Consider the following 20,582-nt stretch of genomic DNA (forward strand, 5'->3'; position numbering starts at 1 on the left):
TTTAGTGACTTTAAATGCATAATTCCAAATTGCTCCCCAAAATGTTTATACTGAATCATAGCTCCACCAACAATACCCATTTTCCCATGATGCTTCCTATTATTTCTCCTTTGTCATCTTTGCCCAAGTGTAGGGTGAGGTAAAGCCTCCAAGTTGTTTGGACTTACCTTCTCTTGATTAAAAAACAAAACCAAAAACAAACAAAGCTTGTCTTCTATCTTAGAATCTCTATTCTAAGGCAGAAGAGGGCTAATTGGGGGTAAGTGATTTACCCAAGGTCATAAAGCTAGGGAGTGTCTGAGGCCGGATTTGAACAAGGTCCTCTACACCCTTCATTTGGAGCCTTCTTTCATGTGTTTGTGAATACTTTGTAATTTTTCTTTTGAGGTTTTTTTCATATCCGTTGATAATTTATCTATTGGAAAATGACTTTCAGAATGCATGTCAATAAATATGCATATCTCTAGAAAAAATAGGTTTGCATACATATACACACATACGATCATGTAGATGTGTGCATAATGCACAGACTTACATACATTCTATGATTTCTATATCTTGGATGCCAAACTCTTTTGATGCAAAGATTCCTCCTGCCACATGAGCTCTCTTCTTTTTTTTCTCCTGAATGCATTGTTTTTGTTTGGTTTTGCAGAACTTCTTTCATTTCCTGTAGTTCAAAACTCTCTTTTATCCCTGGTAATTGCCTCTACTCCTTGTTTGGCTAAGAAAGCATCTGCCCGTTGGTTGCTACATTTATGATCTCCTCATTTCTCTTATTAACATGAAGATCTTGTATTTTGTGGAACCCCGTGTTCCCTCCTAATCTAGGTTGTTGCCTAGTTTTCCTTGCAGTTTTCTAAGTAAAGAACGCCTTTCCTGGCCTCCTGAACACGGGGATTCTGGTCAATTTCATCTTCTCTGGTCTATTTCATTGATGTGTTGCTCTGTTTTTTAGTTAATATCAGCTGGTTTTGATGGCTGCTGCTTTAGGATATAGTTTGGGTTCTGAATCCGCCTCTCTTCACTACACTTCTTGTCATAATTTCTCCTGATTTAGGTCTTTTCATGAGAATGAATTTTGTTATTATTTCACGTGTCCTTTAGATCGTGTGAATGGTAGAGCATCAAAGATACAAATTAACTTTGGTGGTGCTGCCGTTATCATCATTACTATCAGCACAACCCAATCTTGAGCCCTGAACAGTGTTCTGGCTCTAATTTAAGTTGTTCTGCAATTCTTTAAGGAGCACTTTGTAACTGAATCAACACACATACATTTGGGATCCAATGAGATCGAATAGGGAAAGTGCTTAGCACAATGCCTGGCTATAGAAGTCTAGCTATTATTATTATTATTATTATTATTTTATAGCTCCAAAGGAAAGATACAACTACCAGTGGGGAAGGATTTTCCCCCCCCATTTCTCCCCAATCAGCAGTGGCTCTGTTAAGACTAAAGATTATTTGTTTTTCAGTTGTGTCAGACTTTTCCGCACCACATTTGGAGTTTTCTTGACAGAGACTAAAGTGGTTTGTCATTTCCAGCTCATTTTATAGATAAGCAAGGGAGGCAAACAGGGTTAAATGACTTACCCAGGGTCACACACCTAACAAATGCCTGAGGTCAAATTTGAACTCTGGTCTGTTTAGATAAGACTAAAGGGAGAATGGTTAGTTTAGGTGTAGACTTTTTATCGACTCTAAATGCTTTCTTCTGGAAGGCTGGTGGGGTGGAGACATTCCAACAGAGAGGGAGAGAGGATTGTCTGAATCATTTATGAGTTTTGTGGGTTTTTTTGGGAATGGGTTTCTCTTTCTATGATTGCTTTTTGGGGTTTATTTTTACAGAGAAATGCGGTTGATTTTTGGTTTGTCTTAGCTATTGTCTCAATTCGTATCTCCGCTAAATAGAAACAGTCACAGGAGCTCTCTGATGCTACATTAGTGGAGTTGGATTCGGCTTCACTCAGATGAATCCACTTAGGGTGTTTTCAATGAATTCTTCTTCTGTGGCTGAGTAAATATATGCTTTTGTTAACTGTTGAACTTCCAATATCAAACAGAAACGACCAGGGGAGTGACATGAGTTGGGTTCAGCCCAAAGCATGTGAAATATTAGCCTGCAAAAGGCTGCAGCCAGATTGTAAAAGGCTTCAAATGTCCATCTCAGGCTTTAGTATGGAAAGAATAGAAAGATTAAATGATAGAAAATGGAAGAATAGAGATGGAAAAAATTTGAGATTCAAAATTCTCCTTAAAATGTTAGAAACCATTTTTACATGTAATTGGGGAGAAAATAAAAAATTTTTAAAAGGGTGATATATAAAATTAAAAAAAGAAAATGGAGAAATATCCATTTTAAGAGGTTGTGGAAAAGGATTGGAAGCAGATGAAGACCTGACTACTACCATACATGCACCTTCCTCCTATGTGCTCTGTATATATTTGGGGGAGACAGTGATCTGGAATTGGGGAAAAGGCTCTTAAAATCATGGTTAATAAAAGCACTATGTCGAGTTTGCTTAAAAACAGAGTCTGTTGGTTGATTAAAGGGAAATACACTAGTGGGGGCTCATGAGCTAGTGCTACAAGCAGCCACCATTTTGGGAATCCAACCTGCCACTGCAGAGAAAATTGGTTAATTGGCCAAGTGAGACCAAAGGAGGGCTTTCCAAGTATGTTATGTGTCTTATCTCCCCAATTAACTGTATGATCTTATGTCCAACTCTTCATTACTCCATTTGGAGATTTTTTGGGGCAATATTCTGGGGTGGTTTGTCATTTCCTTCTCTAGCTCATTTTACAGATGAGGAAACTGAGGCAAACAGGGTTATGTGACTTGCTCAGGTCACCCAGGTCAGAGGCCAGATTTGAGACATCCATTGAGCCACCTCACTGCCTTCTGCAGCTTTCAATATGGTGGAAACATCTTTCCTCTTTAGGATGATTGTTTATTAGAAGATAAGTTGGTTTCTCTGGTTCATTTTTTTCCTCCAGGATATTCCAGGTAGGAATTCCCAAGCTCAGTTTTCAACCCTCTTCTCTCTTCAATTCTCTCTTCCTCGGTGATCTCCACTAGTTTTCAGAAGACTCCCAAGAATACATATTGATCTCTGCTCTGAGCTACAGGGTTCTCCATCTCTCAATGCTAGTCTGGCACTATTGACTGAGCCACTGAACTGCCCCTTGGCTGGCTTGTACCACTTTCCTTCCTTTACCATTTGGATTAAAATTTAAAAAAAAGTTTGTGTTCTGAGTAGCCAGTATGGTATTTGATGTTTGTTGAATTGAATTTCTAAAATGAGAGGCCTGGGCCTCTCCCCTCCAGCATGCTATCAGATTTACAGACAACACCAAGCAGAGATGGGCAATATGCTAGATGGCAAGATTCCCTCCTCCCGGCCGAGATCTCAACAGGCCATTATGGACCCAATTTAGCAAGATGGAATATAGGAGAGAAATATAAAGTCCTACAAAAGCATCTCCACATACACAAGAGGATAGGTCGGCTAAGGCAAGTTCATCTAAACAGGATCTAGTTATTTTAGGGAATTCAACATGAATCAGAAAGTAATGGAATCTTTGGCATGACATCCATAACGCAGGGAGTGAGCTGTCCCGTCGGATCGTCTGGTGCAATGTTCTCAATTCTGGAAGCCATAGGGATAAGAATTGAGTCCAGAAGACAATCAGAATGTGAAAGGGTTCAAGAAGGTCCCGTGTGTAAATTGGGGCTGTTTAGCACACAGATGACTTGGGGAGGGCGTCCAGTCTTGAGGCATTTGAAGGCTCTCAAGTGGAAAAGGGCACGCCTTCTGCTCATAGCCCGAGGTACAGATCCAGTGGGCAGATGCTGCCAAAGGGCACATTTTAACTTCCTGACAATGAGGTGGCGGGGTTGGGCCATTTCTGTAACCTGGACAAAGTTGGCTTCTCCGGTCACTGGAAATGGGCTCTCAAACACAAGGATCCCCCAAACAGGTAACCGGACTCCTCATCCACCATCGTTCTTGGGGGGGGCCTCGGCTGACCGGGCTTGGTGAAAGGCAGCAGAAGGTAGGGGGGATATTACGGTGAGGATGAATGCCGCCTATCCTATTTCCTTGCTAGCAATGTGTAGGGGTCTCACCAATTGAGGCCTTCACCGCAGGTCAGATTCTTTGATAGGCTGCCAAGTCACACGTTCAGGATCAAACTGGCAAATTAAACTTCAAGTCCATTCCACTCCGTCCTCAAATCGTGTGGGGACAGGCGGTCCGTCTCTGCTGGAAGGTCAGAGCTAAGCTGAGTGGTGGAGCAATGAGTTTAAAATGAGGGGTTGGGGGATGGCCAGCACCCCCAGCTCAACTGAGAATCCGCAGGATTCAGGTTTCTTAAGTCCAGCATGGAGACAAAACTTACTGTCTTTTGGAGGGGAAATAGCAATTGTTTGGAGCAGAAAACAAAGGACCATTTTATCACTCCCTCCCTTTGACAATAAAGAGGTCTCTCAATGGCCCAGGTCTATGATGGTCCGAGTAACTTAAATCTGGCCTCATTATTTACATGGCCAAAGTTGAACTTTTCCTTTGCATATTTTCTTTAAGTTATGGAATCCTGAAATAGACATATGATCACCATTAAAGCCTGCCCAAGTAAAATTAGGGGCGAAAAAGGGCAAGTCAGCCAGATTAGTTAATGTGCAGTAAACTCTGTTATTCAAAACCAGAAGTCGCTGGATGAGAAAATCCATTCAGTACCCCATTCAACTCACTCCTCCACATACAGAGACATGGCTTTTTATTAAAAAATTTTTAATTGGTTTACAAAGGAGCTACAGACTACATTGAAACTAATCTTTGTACAAAAAGGCAAAAAAAAAAATTCCCTCCCCCACCCCACCCAACCCAGACAAGAACAAGGGGAAAGAGACAAGAAAATGAGACGAAAGACATCTGAGCAAAAGGGAGAAAAGACTGATGGGACAAGAGATAAGAGGCAAGAGAAGAGGAAATAACCAATAACAAAAGGCAGGAGTTCTAGATGAAATACAGAAAGAGAACTTAAAACCATATTTCCCCATTGAGCTCGGGTGGGAATCTGTTGGAAACCAACAGAAACAGCATGATATTGAGATTTTTTTTAAAGGCAGTTGTGTGGTGACTGGTTATTACCAGTGTTAGGAGATAAAAAAAAATATCATCTAAAGTTTTAGGCACAAGAAGTTGGGTCTCGGCCTTCTTGGAGAAGACGGAGACTCATGAAGAAGCAGGCCATCCTGGGACAACTATCAAAAGCCTGTCTCAGGAAATCCTCCCCCAACTTTCCCCCGGCCCCGGGATTCAGGCCTAGCTGTAGGTGGGGGAAGCCAGGTACCGGATGGAAGAAGAGCTAGGTAGCTGGAGCCCGCTTCCTGCTCCCCAGGAAGAAGGCACAGTAGCATTTCTGAGCATCAGAGGGGCAAACCCAGGCAAACAGAACCCTTTCCCTCACACCCAGGGGAACCAGAAGAGATTCAATTCCTTGTTCATCCCCAGGCCTACCCTTCCTTGCCTGTGACTGATCTCTCCCTCTGATCCTGAGAAGGGAAGACCAAGAAGAATGTGGGGGAAAGCCAGACTTCCGATATCCTATAATCTCTAGAATTCCCTAATCACTGAATGCTAAGGCTGTCTGGGGACAGGGAAAAAGAGAAAAGCGTCAAGTCACCCTGCACAATAGCCAGACTTCGGTCACCAAAGCCATACGGCCTCCCTCTCTGGGCTGTCCAGCCCGTCTCCCAACTCCCTTCTCTTATACAAGTTTTGTGGAGAGTGAGCGACAGGGCTGGGGGAAATGATTTGGTGCTGAAGAACTGGGTCAATGCTCAGCCTGGAGTGAGGGAAATGAGCCAGGGAATTAAAGCTCGAGCAAGAAATAGGAGAGAATTTAAGCTTAAGGCAACTTATTTCTGCCCTGTGACCTTAGCTAGTGCCTGGGTGCTGGTGTTCAGAGGAGAACAGAGAAAAGAAAGCTAATCAACCTCAGAGCTGATCTGCTCGTCCTCCTTGGAAGAGGTCTGTGGCCCGGGAGTAGAGCCAAGAGAGGCACCAGGGAGAGTTTGGGCTCCCAGACAAAAAGTAATAACCTGCCCATATTTTATCAGCAGTTTTCAAAGGCAACCTTTTCCGGGCTTGGCTGAATGCCCCATCCTCCTCCCCCTTCCCAAGGCTACTGCTGCCACCTTTCATCCCCTGACAAACTAACCTCTCTTCCAAGAGAGATGAAACAGATTTCTCCGTCTACTTTCCATTAGCAGAGGCTTCCCAGCCCAGGGGAGGGATCGAATTGAAGGGGTCCCACTCTAGGCAGTGACCACCCTCATTTTTTTTTTGGCACCTGCATCTCCAAGTGCTTTGTAACTTCTCCCAGGGCCTGAAAGGCCCCAGGGATGATTTTAGCTGGGTGGAAACTTTGATCAAGTAGCACCTAGGCTCCCCCAGAGCATGACAGGGACCTGACTAGCACCCCACCAAGGTCCCTCCAACACCTGCACCCCACCAAAAGGTATATAAATTTATTGCATTTCAGCAAAGATCTGCAGCTTCCAGTATTCACAATGTGAAGATATTAACAATACAAAATATATTCTGAAAGTCAGATACCTGCGGTTTATAGTGCTTTCTCAGATTTGTTAAAAAATACAACGCTTAAAGTTTCCTATAGAAGATATACAAAAGCAAAAAAATATATATAGAAATAAATCGGCCATATTCATTTACAGCTTTTGTACCCAACCCTCCCCCGCTCCTAAGCCCCATGTCCATTCCTTCTGTATTTCCTGAAGTGAGTTGGTTGGTTGGTTGGAGGTGATGGGAGGGGGGGGGGAGGAGGAGGCTGTTTATTCAGGTTTGGGCTGGGCTCTGGAATTTCTATCAAACTGCTCAAACTCTTCAGAACCCACAGGTCAGGGTGGACTAGGACAGCTAGAAGGTCCTTGAAAAGATAGTATGGGGTACCTTACTGTTTGGGGGAACAAGGGAGGGAGCTAAAAGGTACAGAGGCTGGGCAAGGGAACAAGCACTTTTACTGTATCCTGACCCCCACACCAAAACAGGATTGGTCGTGACAAAAACAAAAATCATCCCACACCTCAGGGGGGAGCGGAGCCGAGTCTCAGGATCAGTCTACCTGACAGCTGATTTACTCTCTGATGGACCTTCAGAAAAGGGCCAGGGCTCCTCACTGCTCCCTATTGTGGAGTCTGGGGGACTCAAGCTGCCAAGGGCAACTCTCAGGAGCTCATGGGCCAAGCAACATCCCTGGAACTTCCTTGGTGGGTAGAAGGCAGGACAAAGGGAAAGATGGGTCTGCTGTAAATTGATCCAAGGCAATGACAATATATCCTTTTCAAGAAGGAGTAAATCCATAACCCTCTAACTCAATGAAGAACCTACCTCTAAATACCTTCTCCCAAGGCTCCATTGCCCCTAGGAGCAGCATGCAATCTGTTTCCCCCTAATCTCACATTCCTAGGGGAGGAGACCGTGCCTTGCCCAGTTATACCAACAAAAGCTTGACGTATTCTTTGGGGTGTCCAGCCCCATTCCTTTAACGGATCCAAGAGTACATGATTATGAATCTACACTGAAAGAATCTGTTGAGTCCTCTCCTGGGGGAGGAGGGGGAGAGGTAGGGAAGAAGGGATGGGATGGTAGGCTGGAGCACAAATTCCTTTGTTTCAGCATAAACAGGATTTGGTCTGGGAAACAATCTTAGGTTACTAAGATCCTTGCAAATGATTCCTGAGTTTTGAAAACAGCATATGTCCTCACAGAATGGAGCTGAACATGCTTCAAGTTAATCTTTAAGATATTAACAGTCATTGAGTTTCAGGTTAAAAAAACAAACAAACACCAAAACCCTAATCTTGCTGGATTTTATATAAAATATAAGGCAGAATCACAGCATCATCTATTTGTAGCAACAGTAAAAAGACAATTTATGAAAAGGTCTAGGCCTCTGCTTATGGACTGGGATACTGTTTTCACGTTCATACGCATATATATAATCATTTCCCCTCACAAAGTGCAGAAGGAGTTTCGTAGGTTTTCGGACCCCTTCACTTGCCTTGTTCCAAAGTAAAGAAGAGATCTCAGGGACACACTCAAGTGTACAGATTAAAACGGGTTTCTATGAAAGGGGACTGCAGGTGTTTTGATTCTAGAGCTTTTTGATTCTTTTCAACAATTTCAAATATAATTTCTTTTACATGTATGTAGACATGAACACACATACACACACAATCACACTCACTCTTCATCCACTAGTGCTCTCAGCTCAGGGTAATTCTCATTTATTGCAGGTCTGCTTTAATAGTGGCTAACAGAAACCTATCCTCCAACCCAACAGATCCACACAGACACATTCATTTCTACATCTTGCTCACAGTGGGTGAAAAGCTCCCTGATGAGAAACCAAATGGTCAAAACACAAGGCTTTAGTGGCTGGGCCTTGGGGCCAATTCTAGTTGCTTTTGGATCTCTTAGTGACAAATGAACCAAGAGCTTCCTGGACTCTCCTCCAGAAATGGACCAAAAGAAAACGGGAGGATTTTGTTTCTAAGGACACTTGGTGCCCCCACTGGTCTCTTCTGAGGCATTATCCCTACCATCTCCCAAAGCAGGTAATAGAACAAGGGGGGAAAAGTTCTTTTAACCTCCCAATAATTTCCTGCCTCCCAGAACAATCCTTCTTTTGTCCCCAGATATTCTGAAGGATGGAAATTGGGGAGAAAACATCAAATTGTGACAATCCTTAGGAATGGAGTCAGAAAGAAATCTCTGGAGAAGTTCTACAAAAGGACTGTGCCCTTTTTCAGGCAGCATGAAGTCCAGGCTTGAAGAAAAACCAACTAGAAGCTAAAGCAAGTGAATCAAATCAGACTCTATATCCCACTAACCCCCCTGAGGCTCGGGATTCAAGTCCATTGTTCATTCCCGTTCCACTCCTCACCTATTGCCATCTTTCAGTGTCCCACATGGCTTGTACAATCCCATCACCTCTCTATGGCCTACTGTCCTTTTTCCTAGAACCACCAGATCCTGGATGCTTGAAGATGACAAAAGGCCCTGCCTCTAACTCCGAACTCTCTGACTCCAGGGAGGGAGAAAGTGAGGGGAATGCCTCCATCAGTAGTTTCTCTGGCTCTCTGACTCTGCCACTGAAGGCAGTGGCCCAAGGCTTCTTTCCCCCATTCTACTGTCAGGACCAAAGAACATCATCTAAAAGATAAACAATAAATGATCAGGTAGAAGGAGGGAAAAGGAGTGAGGAGTGGGGCAGGAGACTGAAAGGGTATAATTGAGAAAGGTAGTACAGAAAGCTGCTCCCAATTAAAATGACAAAATGAAGGAAAAAAAAACCCATATATATATAAAACCTAAAAGCAGAGTATATGAATGCTTAATCTTGTGGGAGGTCAGGACAGCATCTGCAGAAAGGCCTGGCATGCCAGGCCAAGGCCCAGCCACAAGGAGATAAGGCATTACTCTAAAACGGACCACGGTATTTTGGTCACAGGATGTTCTTCCTCCGCCTCCCTCTGAGCCTACTCCCCATTGTGAATGTCTTTTATATACTTTATATATACACATATATATAATATAGAATCTGTCTTTTGTTAAAAAGTATTTCAATGATCATATATATATTTATCAAGGCATGATGGCTTTAAGGAAGGGGGAAGGGGAAGGATCCATCATGGGGGAGGTTTAAGATAAGTAAAGCAGAAAAGGGGAGAGGTTGGGGAAAGAATTTTAAAAGGAAACCGTCTGGGGACAAACGCTCCTTGGAGGGTGGCTGGCGGGGTCACATCACCAGCTCTCCCTCAAGCGCCCATCCCGGAGGGGTACCAGGGTTCCACCTCATCTCCCACACTTCCCATTGCTGTGTACCTTCAATACCTCTTGGCTCCCTCTCCCACATGTCTCTTGGACCCATGCTACCTTGTACCCCAGGCTTTATGGGTAAAGCCCGTGTCTCTGGCACTGGGCGCCCAATCTCAGAAGCCATTGCCACTGATATTGATGGACTGCAGGTCGGCTACCTGCATGACGTTGATGCCACTGTTAGCGAGTCGGGCAATGCCTTCTGGGCAGATAGCTTCCATTGCTACCATGTTGGTGGTAATGAGGGCAGAAGGAGTGGGAGTGCCACTACCCTCTGAGCCCGCCCCGCTGTCCAGGGGCATGGTGCCTACGCTCAGGGCCACTCCTGGGCCTCCTTTTTTATTCTGGTGGGTCTTGATGTGCTTTGACAAGTGGTCACTCCTCATGAAGCGTTTGGGGCATTCAGGGCAGGCAAACTTCTTCTCACCTGGATGAAAGGAGAGAAGCAGGGTAAGTAGGTAAAGAGGGCCAGCTAAAGGAACAGGAACCTCACCTAGTCTCTAGCCTTAAAACATGTTAGGGGTGCCTGCTAAGACGATCCCAGAAGGTTTTGTCAAATTTGTAAAGCTAGCCTGTGCTATTCTCCAGGAGGTGTCTGTTTTTTGCCCAAAAAAGGATGCTATTAAATCTCTAAAGTTTCTACCAGAGCATCTGGCCATTAGGCCCTTCTGTGAGATAAAAGTAACCAGCAGCTCCCAGAGTAGTGATGACGAACCTTTTAGAGATCGAGTGCTCATGCCTCATGTGAGCTGCCCCCTTACCCCAGACAGGGGAGGGAGGAAGCACCCCCATTGGACTGCTGAGCAGAGGGGTGAGTGATGAGAGGGGGAAGGCAACCCCCTCCTGCACACATGCCATAGGTTCACCCTCATGGCCCTAGAGGAATCATCCTAGTACAAATAGTGATGGGGAGGAGAAACACAAGCACCAGAACAAATCCTTTATTTGATATTTTTTGCAGAGGAGGGGAGAAGCAGAGCCTTGGCAAGATGGACCTGTTGGGAGAGGGCTGGGAACAGAAGAGAAGGAAAAAGGGATCAGAGGTCTTTCGATTACTTCTAAAACCAAGGTCCCCTGGTCTAACCTACCTCCTCCTCTCTAATACCCTCAGATCTAGATCTATGGATCTCCTTCCTTGAAGACCTTTCGAAATGGGAACCCATCACATCCCAAAGCAGCCTCCACTTTTGAACAACTTGTTAGGGAGCTTGTCATTACAACGCCTCCAAATCTGTAACTTGAAGCCCCTGGTCCTCATTCTACACTTGAAAGCATTCATAAAAAGTCTTAACTTCTCTTCTACATGAACTGGCCCAAACAGTCAAGTTTGCTCTAGAGTAGGTTTTTTGAAGTCATATTGGTGCCTTTTGCTTTTTTTGTTCTATTCTCCTATTATATTTTTCTCCCTTTCCCATCAAGCATCCTCTTTTCAAAGACAAAACTTTCTAATTAATTTCTAATTAAGTTCAGTCATACTTTGTTCTGAGGTACTCATATTAAAACTGGAAGGTGGTGACTAGGTTCATCAGTAGAGTCTATGTGTAGTTTCTGTTTTTCCCACTAGACACTAAGTTCACCAAAGACTTTGTCTAATGTTGGGGCAGAATGGATCTTGGAGCAGTAGGTGTCTGGTTCAGAACCTGGTTTTGGCCCACTGACAGCCCTTGGGGTCCATTCTGGCCCCCTTGGCTGGTGCTCCCATACCTGTGTGTGTGCGCTTGTGCCGTTGAAGCTCATCTGAGCGGGTGAAGCGTTTTCCACAGTACATCCAAGAGCAGACAAAGGGCCTCTCGCCTGTGTGCCATCGTAGGTGTGCCCGAAGGTGGGAGGTCTTGCCATAAACTTTGCCACAACCTGGCATGTGGCAGATATGTTGTTTCTTTTTCCCAGGATCCCCAGAGCCCCTGTCAGAGAGCACATTCACCAACTGTCAATACCTTCTGAGATAGGAATAACATGACCCCCCTGTCCCCCCCACTTGTGCATGCCAGCCTTTACACATAGAAACCCTGAGAAATCACACAGCCTAGGGAGCACCAGGGCTTTTCCTAATATCTTTACCCCAGGAAACAAATAAGATTTGAAATCATGAGTGCTTGCCGCTTGCCCCCATTTTCCTTTGGATGTCAGATTTCTTACTGTCCTATTTGCCTTACTCAATCTCAGTGGGGCAGCTTGGGGACCCCATGCAGAGTCCTGGACCTGGAGTCAGGAAGACCTGGGCTCAAATCCAGTCTCACATTCTTCCTGGCTGCACAAGTCACTAAACTTTTATCTGCCTCAGTCTCCTCAGCTATGAAATGGGATAATAACAAGGTAATTATTTGGACATTTCAGGAAGATGACTTACCTCCCTTCGCTGTCTTTACAATAGGGGCAGGTGCAAGCCTCCCGTCGTGTCCTCCGACCAGGCTGGGGTTGAGGGTCTGAGCTGGATTCTCCTTCTACCCCCCCAGCTGTGTCATCGTGCATTCCATCACCACTAGCGCCATGAAGGCCAAGTTGAGCCCCATGGTCCCCTGCAAGAGAGAAAAAGAATTCAATCCTGTTATCACAACATTAGCTACAACCTTAGCAACATTTGAACTCCCTTGAATTCATGATAACACATTCCTCACTTAATTCTGGGTTTTATTAAAAATCCTCCCAGTTACCCAGTTTTTGAAAGCTCAGAGTTGCAGAATGAGAAACCTTAAAGTTCAGGCCCTGCTTGGTGGTGAGGAGGAAATCACAAAACAGCCCATTCAACCAAACTAGCCCTAAACTAGCACACTAAAAATGTCCCTCCATTGTAAAGATTAAGTCTAGGAGGGCGATATGACAAACTGCAGGTAAAACAAAAGAAAGCCTACCCATTGTTCACAAAACCGCCCTTCAAATATTTCAAGTTTAGTAACATTAATCTGGTCTTTCTTTCTGTTTTAATTCCTCCAAAAGCCCGAGTTGGGAATTCTGCTCCCACGCTGTTTACTGTTTACTTAAGTCTCTATAACCTGACCCTGCTCGTTCACTAGCAGGCTCTTCTGAGCCCTCTTCTTTTCTACCTTCTCTCTCTCCCCAATGGGTCCAATGGTCATCTCTAGATAAATGATTCCCACCTGGTCTAAGATTCAGCCCCAGGTCATTTACTGACTAAAAGCTGTCCAAAAGAGAACTCACTCACCCACCCCCACACACACACACACCCACCCCCACACCCACCCCCCCACACACACCCACTTTTATTCCTAACATCCCTGTTTCTGATAAGGGCCCCAGTCATCCACGACCCCTTGCTCTTCTTCCCACATATCTCATCGGCTGTCAACTGCTCCAGCCTCCGCTGCTCTCCACTGCCACAGCTCCCACCACTTCTAGACTGTCACAAAAACCTCTGACGAGGCCTTCCTGCCTCTACTCTCTTCAAGCCATCCTACACAGAGGTGCTAAAAGCACATTTCTAAAGCGCAGGCCTGACCACATCATTCCCAGCTGAAGAAATTCCAATGGTTGCCTAGTAGCTGTAGGATCCCACAGAAACTGAGCAGCAGGAATGCCCTTCAAGCATCTCATGGCCTGGCAAATCTCCTTTGTGCCCTGCCTAGAATTCACTACCTGGGCTTCCTGGAATCCCAGCGACCTGCCAGGACCTCCTCCCATGGAGGGAGGGAGAGGGAGAGACAGAGTTGGGGGGAAGGAGACACAGTTTGCATGTCCTTAAACAACGACTAAGAGCTAACATTTATAAAAGTGCTTAGGACGGGCCAGGCCCTGGGCTGAGCACTCCACAATGATTTCATTTGATCCTCACAAGCAGCCTATGAGGTGGGTGCTATTATTATCCTCCTTTTACCGCTGAGGAAACAGAGGCGAACAGAGGTGATTTGTGCCCACGAACAGCTAGTTAAGTGTCTGAGGCCGGTGAAACCTGGGTCTTCCTTTTTTGCCTGGTCCAGTGCTGGCACATAGTGGGCACTTCTTCCATCCCTCTTCACTGCTTCTTGGGTTCTGACATGTACTTCTTCCAAGGTAGCTTCAGGGGGCCTAGTTTTTCAAGCCTCCTGGTCATGCCTGTACCCCTCCTGCCTCTTTACCTGAACTAGTGTTTAGCCACGTCTTCTAAGCCCTAGCTCATTGTTTTCATCTGAATTTAAAACTGAGACAATTTGCCCTTCCTGAATGCTATCTAGTTATTTTCAGGTGACTCTCTGACCTCTGAAGACCTTTTTGGATCCTGTTCCTTTGTTGGTTTAGTATTTGTATTCAAGTAAAATTGCTGCTCTTACTATCCTCCTTCATCCTAGGCTTAAACTCCTCCTCTCCAATGTTTGTTCTTTTCCGTTCTGTTCTAAGCAGATTTGCTCAAGTGTCATCCAATACATAATACCACAACATCTGCCCTCAAGTCACTACTTATTTACCCCTTCCAAATTCATGGAATCTCTAGGTCGGCACCCAGACATCATCATGGCTAGATGTTCTTAACCTGGTATATGTGAACTTGCTTCACCATCTTCCTTTAATATTTTGATAACTATCTCAATATGATGTTTTCTTTGTAATACTGTGTATTATATTGTATGTATTTAAAAACAAGCTTTTGAGGCAAGTTCTATAGCTTTCATCACTGACTGCTCCAGGGGTCTAAGGTCACAATGGAAGCGAAAAACTCCTGGTCTAGGTTCAACTCACACCTGGCCAGGAATTCCTCCTACAGTATCCTGATGCTTTCCTTTTTACTGATTTCCAAAATACTGCAAAGGCTACTTGGATGACAGCTATATACACACCTCCTGTTAAAATTCTAGATGCTCTAGAGAATCCTTAAGCAATACACCCAATGTTCCCCAAATCTCAAGGCAATTCCCAAATTCTAAGAACATGCACCATGATTGATGATGGCGGAAAACAGAAAGACAGAATAAATTCCTTTAATGATACTTTCTTTTCTGGAATACTTTATAAATCCAAACCGCTTTACAGAACAAGCAAACATCATGTCTTGTCTTTATCTTTGTATCTCCCAAAGAATACGCCCTCCCGCAAGTACACCAGGAACTTGTGGAAGGACACCTACTTCCAAGGAACTAGTTAATTGAAAGCAATGATAATCTAATCACTGCTTATGCAACTTACTGCATCAGAAACAGAAAAAAAGCTTTCTTAGAGAAAGAGATTTCATTCTAAAAACCATAGTCACAACACAGAAAAATAAAAACAATAGCTCCTGCTTCTAATTATTTCTTTTACTTTCAATTTGTTTTTCTTTCATCTTTAAAGCCACAGGAGCCACCCTCTAACTTTTCCACTTCTAACACTATAACATTCTCCAGGGCTGGGTTACAACAGAAGGTGGGAGATTTTAAGAAGAAACTTCAGACACCGTTCTCTTAGAAGGTAAGTAATACTGTGGTTCTATAGAGAAAAATATCCTGGCCCAGAGAAGGGAAGAAGGAGATGACATTAGTGACAACACTCCACAACTACAAACACACAGGAGATCACAATTTAGGGTTGATTGCTTTTGTTGATAAAGCTCCTACCATGTGCACTGTACCATGGCAGAGAAGAAATTATCCAGGCTATGTGGATGTGATGGATATATTGTGCTACTTAATATCACTTACAACTTAAGACCAAATTTGTGAGAATTCATTACAATTTCTGAACTAGTCAATCCAGGCAGGACATAATGTTCTAACAAATACCTGGCAGCTTCTAAGGCTGGATGACATTTTCTTAAATTAGAGGGGGAAAAAAAGTCACAGAATATTAATACTAAAAAGAACCTAAGGAGAGGGCAGCTGGGTGACTCAGTGGATTGAGACAGGAGTTCCTGGATTCAAATCTGATCTCAGATACTTCCCAGCTGTGTCAACCCTGGACAAGTCACTTAACCTCCATTGCCTACCTCTCCTCTGCTTTGGAACCAATACACAGTATTGATTCTAAGATGGAAGGTAAGGGTTTAAAAAATAAATTAAAAAGAACCCAAGGGATCCTTTAGTCCCACCATACATTTTACAGACATGGAAATCAAGGCCCAGAAAGGTCAATTCATGCCATAGTCTGAGAGGCATCCATTTGCCTCATGTTGCTTAAGCCCAGTGACTAGCATGTTATGAATAACTCCTACTAAAACACATACACATGACTTACTGTTGGCCAATCACAGCTCTCACAAAGACTAGATAAGATTAGCACCGGAAGAGGCTACCTCAGAAGGAATTCATACTGGATGATCTGGGAGGTCTTTTTCTAACATGAAAATTCTATGACAAGTACCTTGCCCCAAAGTTACTAAATGAGTTAATGGCAGAAGCAAGGCAGAGCCTAGACCTAGTTATCTAGTTAGTATTCCTTCCCTGAAATCAGGCTCTTTCTTTCATTGTGTTCAGGCACTTAGGATAGCTTAGGACCAAATCAGGGACCCAGTTGATATTTCTACAAGTAAACACCAATGACTAATGTTCTGGCCTGCTCTCTTGGCTTTTCAAAAAATGGAATGAGGAAGGTAAGGTCTATTGTGATTCTGCCACTGACCTGGAGACCTCTTCACAATTAGCCTGCCCTCTTGTATGGGGCTCGGGTTTTCCTAGCGACCATACTCAGCATTCTCGGACTTTTGGAATACGACGCCTAACATTTTTTTGATTTTGTGACCAAGCTGCCACTAAGCAAGCAACCCTCTCCTCTGAGTGCTGCAGGGCACATAAAACAACAACACACAATCTAAATGAATTTTGTTTTTAGATTTGAAAACTTAATACACTTTTGAATAAATGGAAACTTGCCCCCAACCCCAGGTATTAGAAAAATATTATTAATTAGTCTTTTAAATTAGCTCAGAAATGGCTTTGCAAATGAATAATGGCTCCCCCTTATGGTGATATAGAGCTTGTCCTTGAAATAAGCATACGTGGCTCAAGAGATTTGCAGCTAGGGCAAGTCATGGATAGATGAGCAAAAACTTCATTGGAGAAGAAAAGTTTTCCACGTGTTTGCAGAACTCTGTCTACTTTGGATCTTTAGTTAGGAGGAATGCAGAAGACGAACAAACCAACTTCTCCAGATCGGTCCAAAGCCTTACTACCTGAGAAGGTAGGCAGAACCAATTCCTTTTTTTCTCAGTTTCCTCTGCTCCATCTTCTGACAACCTTTATAATTTAAAGGAAATAATCTTCCCCTGTTTTACTTAAACATAATTATGAACTTCTGAATCCAGTGGAGATCTCTATTCCCCTTTCCTTTCTTTTTCACACAGAACAGACAAGAAGTCAGGTGATTAGGTCATATAATTGCGAATCACAGTCCTTTCATGCTTTTGTTTGGGAGAGCATTAAATTGCTATTTAATTCATTTAAAGATGGGGTGTGTGTGTGTGTGTGTGAAATGCAAGCAAGGCACCAAATGAACTGTTTCCAATTCCCTTTAATAACTATTGCAGAAAGAGAATGGTTATATCTTTAAATGCAGTATTGGTTAAAGACTGAAAAAGATTAAAGAATCATCTTAACATGATGAAAAAAGCTAGTAAGTCAAAGGCACAATTTAATGACAGCTTTGCTCAGCCCACCTCTAGCATCAGGCTATAGACATTACCCATACTTACTTGAAATGACAAAATGTGCCAAAGCCATGAACTTCCAAGGAAGACTACTAGGCTGGGTTAGACTGAGTCAAACATGCTACATTCCAAGAAGGACCTTGTAAAAAACACCACAGATAAGGGAAGGATCTAGGAAGATTACAGGGAAAACAGCAAAATGGCTGCAAAGTCTGGTTTCCTAATGTTCTTCCCCAAAGGGCCATCACAGCCATCAGGTACGCTCACGAACATTAAAGGAATCCAATTTCTGCAAGGAATGAATTAAAATACATATAGCACTGTACCAGCTCCATCACTTTGTTTGTAACTCATTTTACAGCAGAATTCCAGAGGAGTAGCAGTCATTCACTGGAGGCAACACAGTCAAAACCACCCTCTACACCCCACCTCCTCAATGCAAAATAGAGGCAAAAGCAAAAGCAAAAAAAGTGAAACGAAAAACCAAAAGAGATGTCGCAAAGGCCCAGCACCTCATCGGAGAAGCTCTGTCTTAAGCTTATTTATTATTACTAAGAGCAGCTGTGGACCTATAGGAATAGTTAGTTGGTTGCCCTACATACTTGCTATCACTGGTGATAGCTTTTGACTCACACTCCCTCTCAGTCAAAGTCAACTGGTGATGGCTCACGGTACAACGGATGACTGTGGCTTCTTCCATGTCTAACCAGCTCTAAGTGCTCCCCAGCACCTGCTTCTGCCACCTCCACCAGACTCTTCACTCAGGAGGAACAGCACAAAAGGCCTGCCAGAAGCCAATGAAGGTTAGGAAGGGCTTGGGCAAGGGTAAGCCAATGACCAGACCTAAAGCTTGCAAGTGCTGAGGGGTCTACACCAGAGAAATTATGAGTAAAAAGAAGAAACCTGAGAAATAATAATATAAACAATAACATGAAATAATAATAGAAGCCCAAGGGACAAACACCAATGGAAAGTCATTCATTCTATAGCAAATAACAGTCTGAGGGAAGTGAAAATGGTCTGTCTACAAGTTCTCTAAAAATGGATGAAAGAAATAAAATCAAGAGATTAAAAAAATTAAATTCAATATGAAAATAAGAATTCTGGAGGAAAAAATGGACAGAGAATAAATAGCTTAGAGTAGAGATGGAAAAGCCTATACAAACCAGTGCATAAGCTAAAAACTTGCCTGAAACAAAACTCAATGATTTGAAGAGAATGTTATTTTAATACATTTAAAGATTGGAAAAAAAAAATGAAAAATGCTCATCTAATACAAGAAAATGACCTATCAAAAAAGGTTAAAAAAAAAAAAGATATTAAAGAATCACTCAAGCCCATGAAAACCATGACCCAAAGACTTGGATACTGTATTTCATGAAATCACGACAGAAAACTGCCCAGCTCTATTCTTAAACAGAAAAAAACCCACCAATTCCTCCTCAAAACCCCCCAAATGAAAACACCCATGATTGTCAGAGCCAATATCCTCAGTTTCAAAGTTTAAAATAAAAAATACCATAAGCACCAGAAGAAAAAGTCCAAGCACCAAGGAACAACTGTGTGCAATATATAAGACACAGCAACCAACCTCTAAAAAGTTAAGAAAATCAAGGAATACACTCAATATCCTCCTAAAAAAGACAACAGCTTACAATCAATTTACCTCCACAATAGTATAGCATCCTAGAGAGGAAAAAAAGAGGAAACCTCAAGTACAAAATTTGTAAGCATTCCCGATAAGATCAAAACTAAGTAAAAATTTTGAAATGCAAACCAGGAATAAAGAGAATATCAGACAGGTAATTAAATGAAGGGCAAAAGATGGTGTTCCTAGGTTCACATGAGAGAAGAAAGAGGTCTCTTCCAAATTCCACTATCTTCAAAGAACACAAAGTGTTAAGTAATATGCAAACACAGAGATTGGCTATGATTTAAGTTTTATATTGTTTGCTTTTAGAGTAAAGAAAAAGATGGGGGGTGGGGGGAGACGGCATTTCCAGTAATTAAAGAAAAGTGAGTTTACAATCCTATCAAACATTGAAAAATTCCAATATTATATAAATTGTTTATGAAACTAGAGAATGGCAAGGTCCTACACCAAATGCTATAAGACGAAGTCCAGATACCTAAACCAGAGGACAAAACAGAGAAAAACCACAAAATAACATCACCAAGGCTTTAACAATATATTTTAAATATCATGTGTACTATGACCAGATTGGCTTTATAATAATTATGTAAGATTATTCCAATATTAGAAAAACTATTAATTATAATAAATCACATTAACAAAAACAATAAAATCATAATTCTATCAATAGAAAGCGAAAATCCTTTTAACAAAATATACCACTGAGGGCAGTGGATTGAGAGCCAGGCCTAGAGAGGGGAGGTCCTAGGTTCAAATCAGGCCTCAAGACACTTGCTAGCTGGGTGACCCTGGGCGAGTCATTTAACCCCCTTTCCTAGCCCTTACCACTCTTCTGAATTGGAACCAATGCAAACTATTGATTCTAAGATAGTAAAAGTTTTTAAAAAAATGTATATACCACTTAATGGTAAAGAAGATGGAAAGATGGGGATGGAGTTCTTAGTTCGGTAAATCAGATCTATCTAAAACAAAGAACTAGATTTATCTGTAATGAAGAAATGCCTGAGGTCTTTCCAATAAGATTAGACGTAAAGTACAAATGTCCACTATCATCAGTATTATTCACTATAATTCTAGAAATAACAGCCATGGCAAAAAGGCAAAAAATAAATTGAGAGAAAAAGAATGAACATAGGAAAAATAAAATCACCACTTCTTACAGATTTTAGGTTTGCTTACAGATTCAACTAAAAAATATAATTGGAAAAGTAACTTCAGTAAAATAAAATTATGTAAAATAAATCTATATAAATTACTAGCCTTTCTGTATACCAATAAAACCCAGCCAGAAGAGAGGAAAAGAATTTCATTCAAAATAACCATACAACGTGGCAGCTAGGTGGCACAGTAGAGTGAAGTAGAGGGAAGACATCTTTCTAAATTTAAATTTGGCCTCAGATACTTACTAGTCATGTGCCCTTGGCCAAGTCATTTAACCCTGTTTACCTCGTGTTTCCTCACTGTAAAATGA

The 20,582-nt window shown here is 42.6% G+C and overlaps 1 protein-coding gene across 2 annotated transcripts in view; it reads right to left on the reverse strand.

Moving 5' to 3' along the window:
• Positions 1 to 4,779: 4,779 nt before the first annotated feature.
• The window catches only part of SP1 (Sp1 transcription factor), an 82,017-nt gene continuing 66,214 nt past the window's right edge, over positions 4,780 to 20,582 (reverse strand). For both annotated transcript variants that reach the window (XM_056798120.1, XM_056798121.1), the window contains exons 4-6: positions 12,262 to 12,430; positions 11,616 to 11,815; positions 4,780 to 10,338 (exon numbers count right to left, since the gene is read on the reverse strand). In XM_056798120.1, coding sequence (XP_056654098.1) covers positions 10,025 to 10,338; positions 11,616 to 11,815; positions 12,262 to 12,430 — 683 coding nt within the window. In that variant the 3' untranslated portion in view covers positions 4,780 to 10,024. The remainder of the gene's footprint in view (positions 10,339 to 11,615; positions 11,816 to 12,261; positions 12,431 to 20,582) is intronic.

This window comes from Monodelphis domestica, chromosome 5 (genome assembly GCF_027887165.1).
Source record: "Monodelphis domestica isolate mMonDom1 chromosome 5, mMonDom1.pri, whole genome shotgun sequence".
NCBI classification, from domain to species: Eukaryota; Metazoa; Chordata; class Mammalia; order Didelphimorphia; family Didelphidae; genus Monodelphis; species Monodelphis domestica.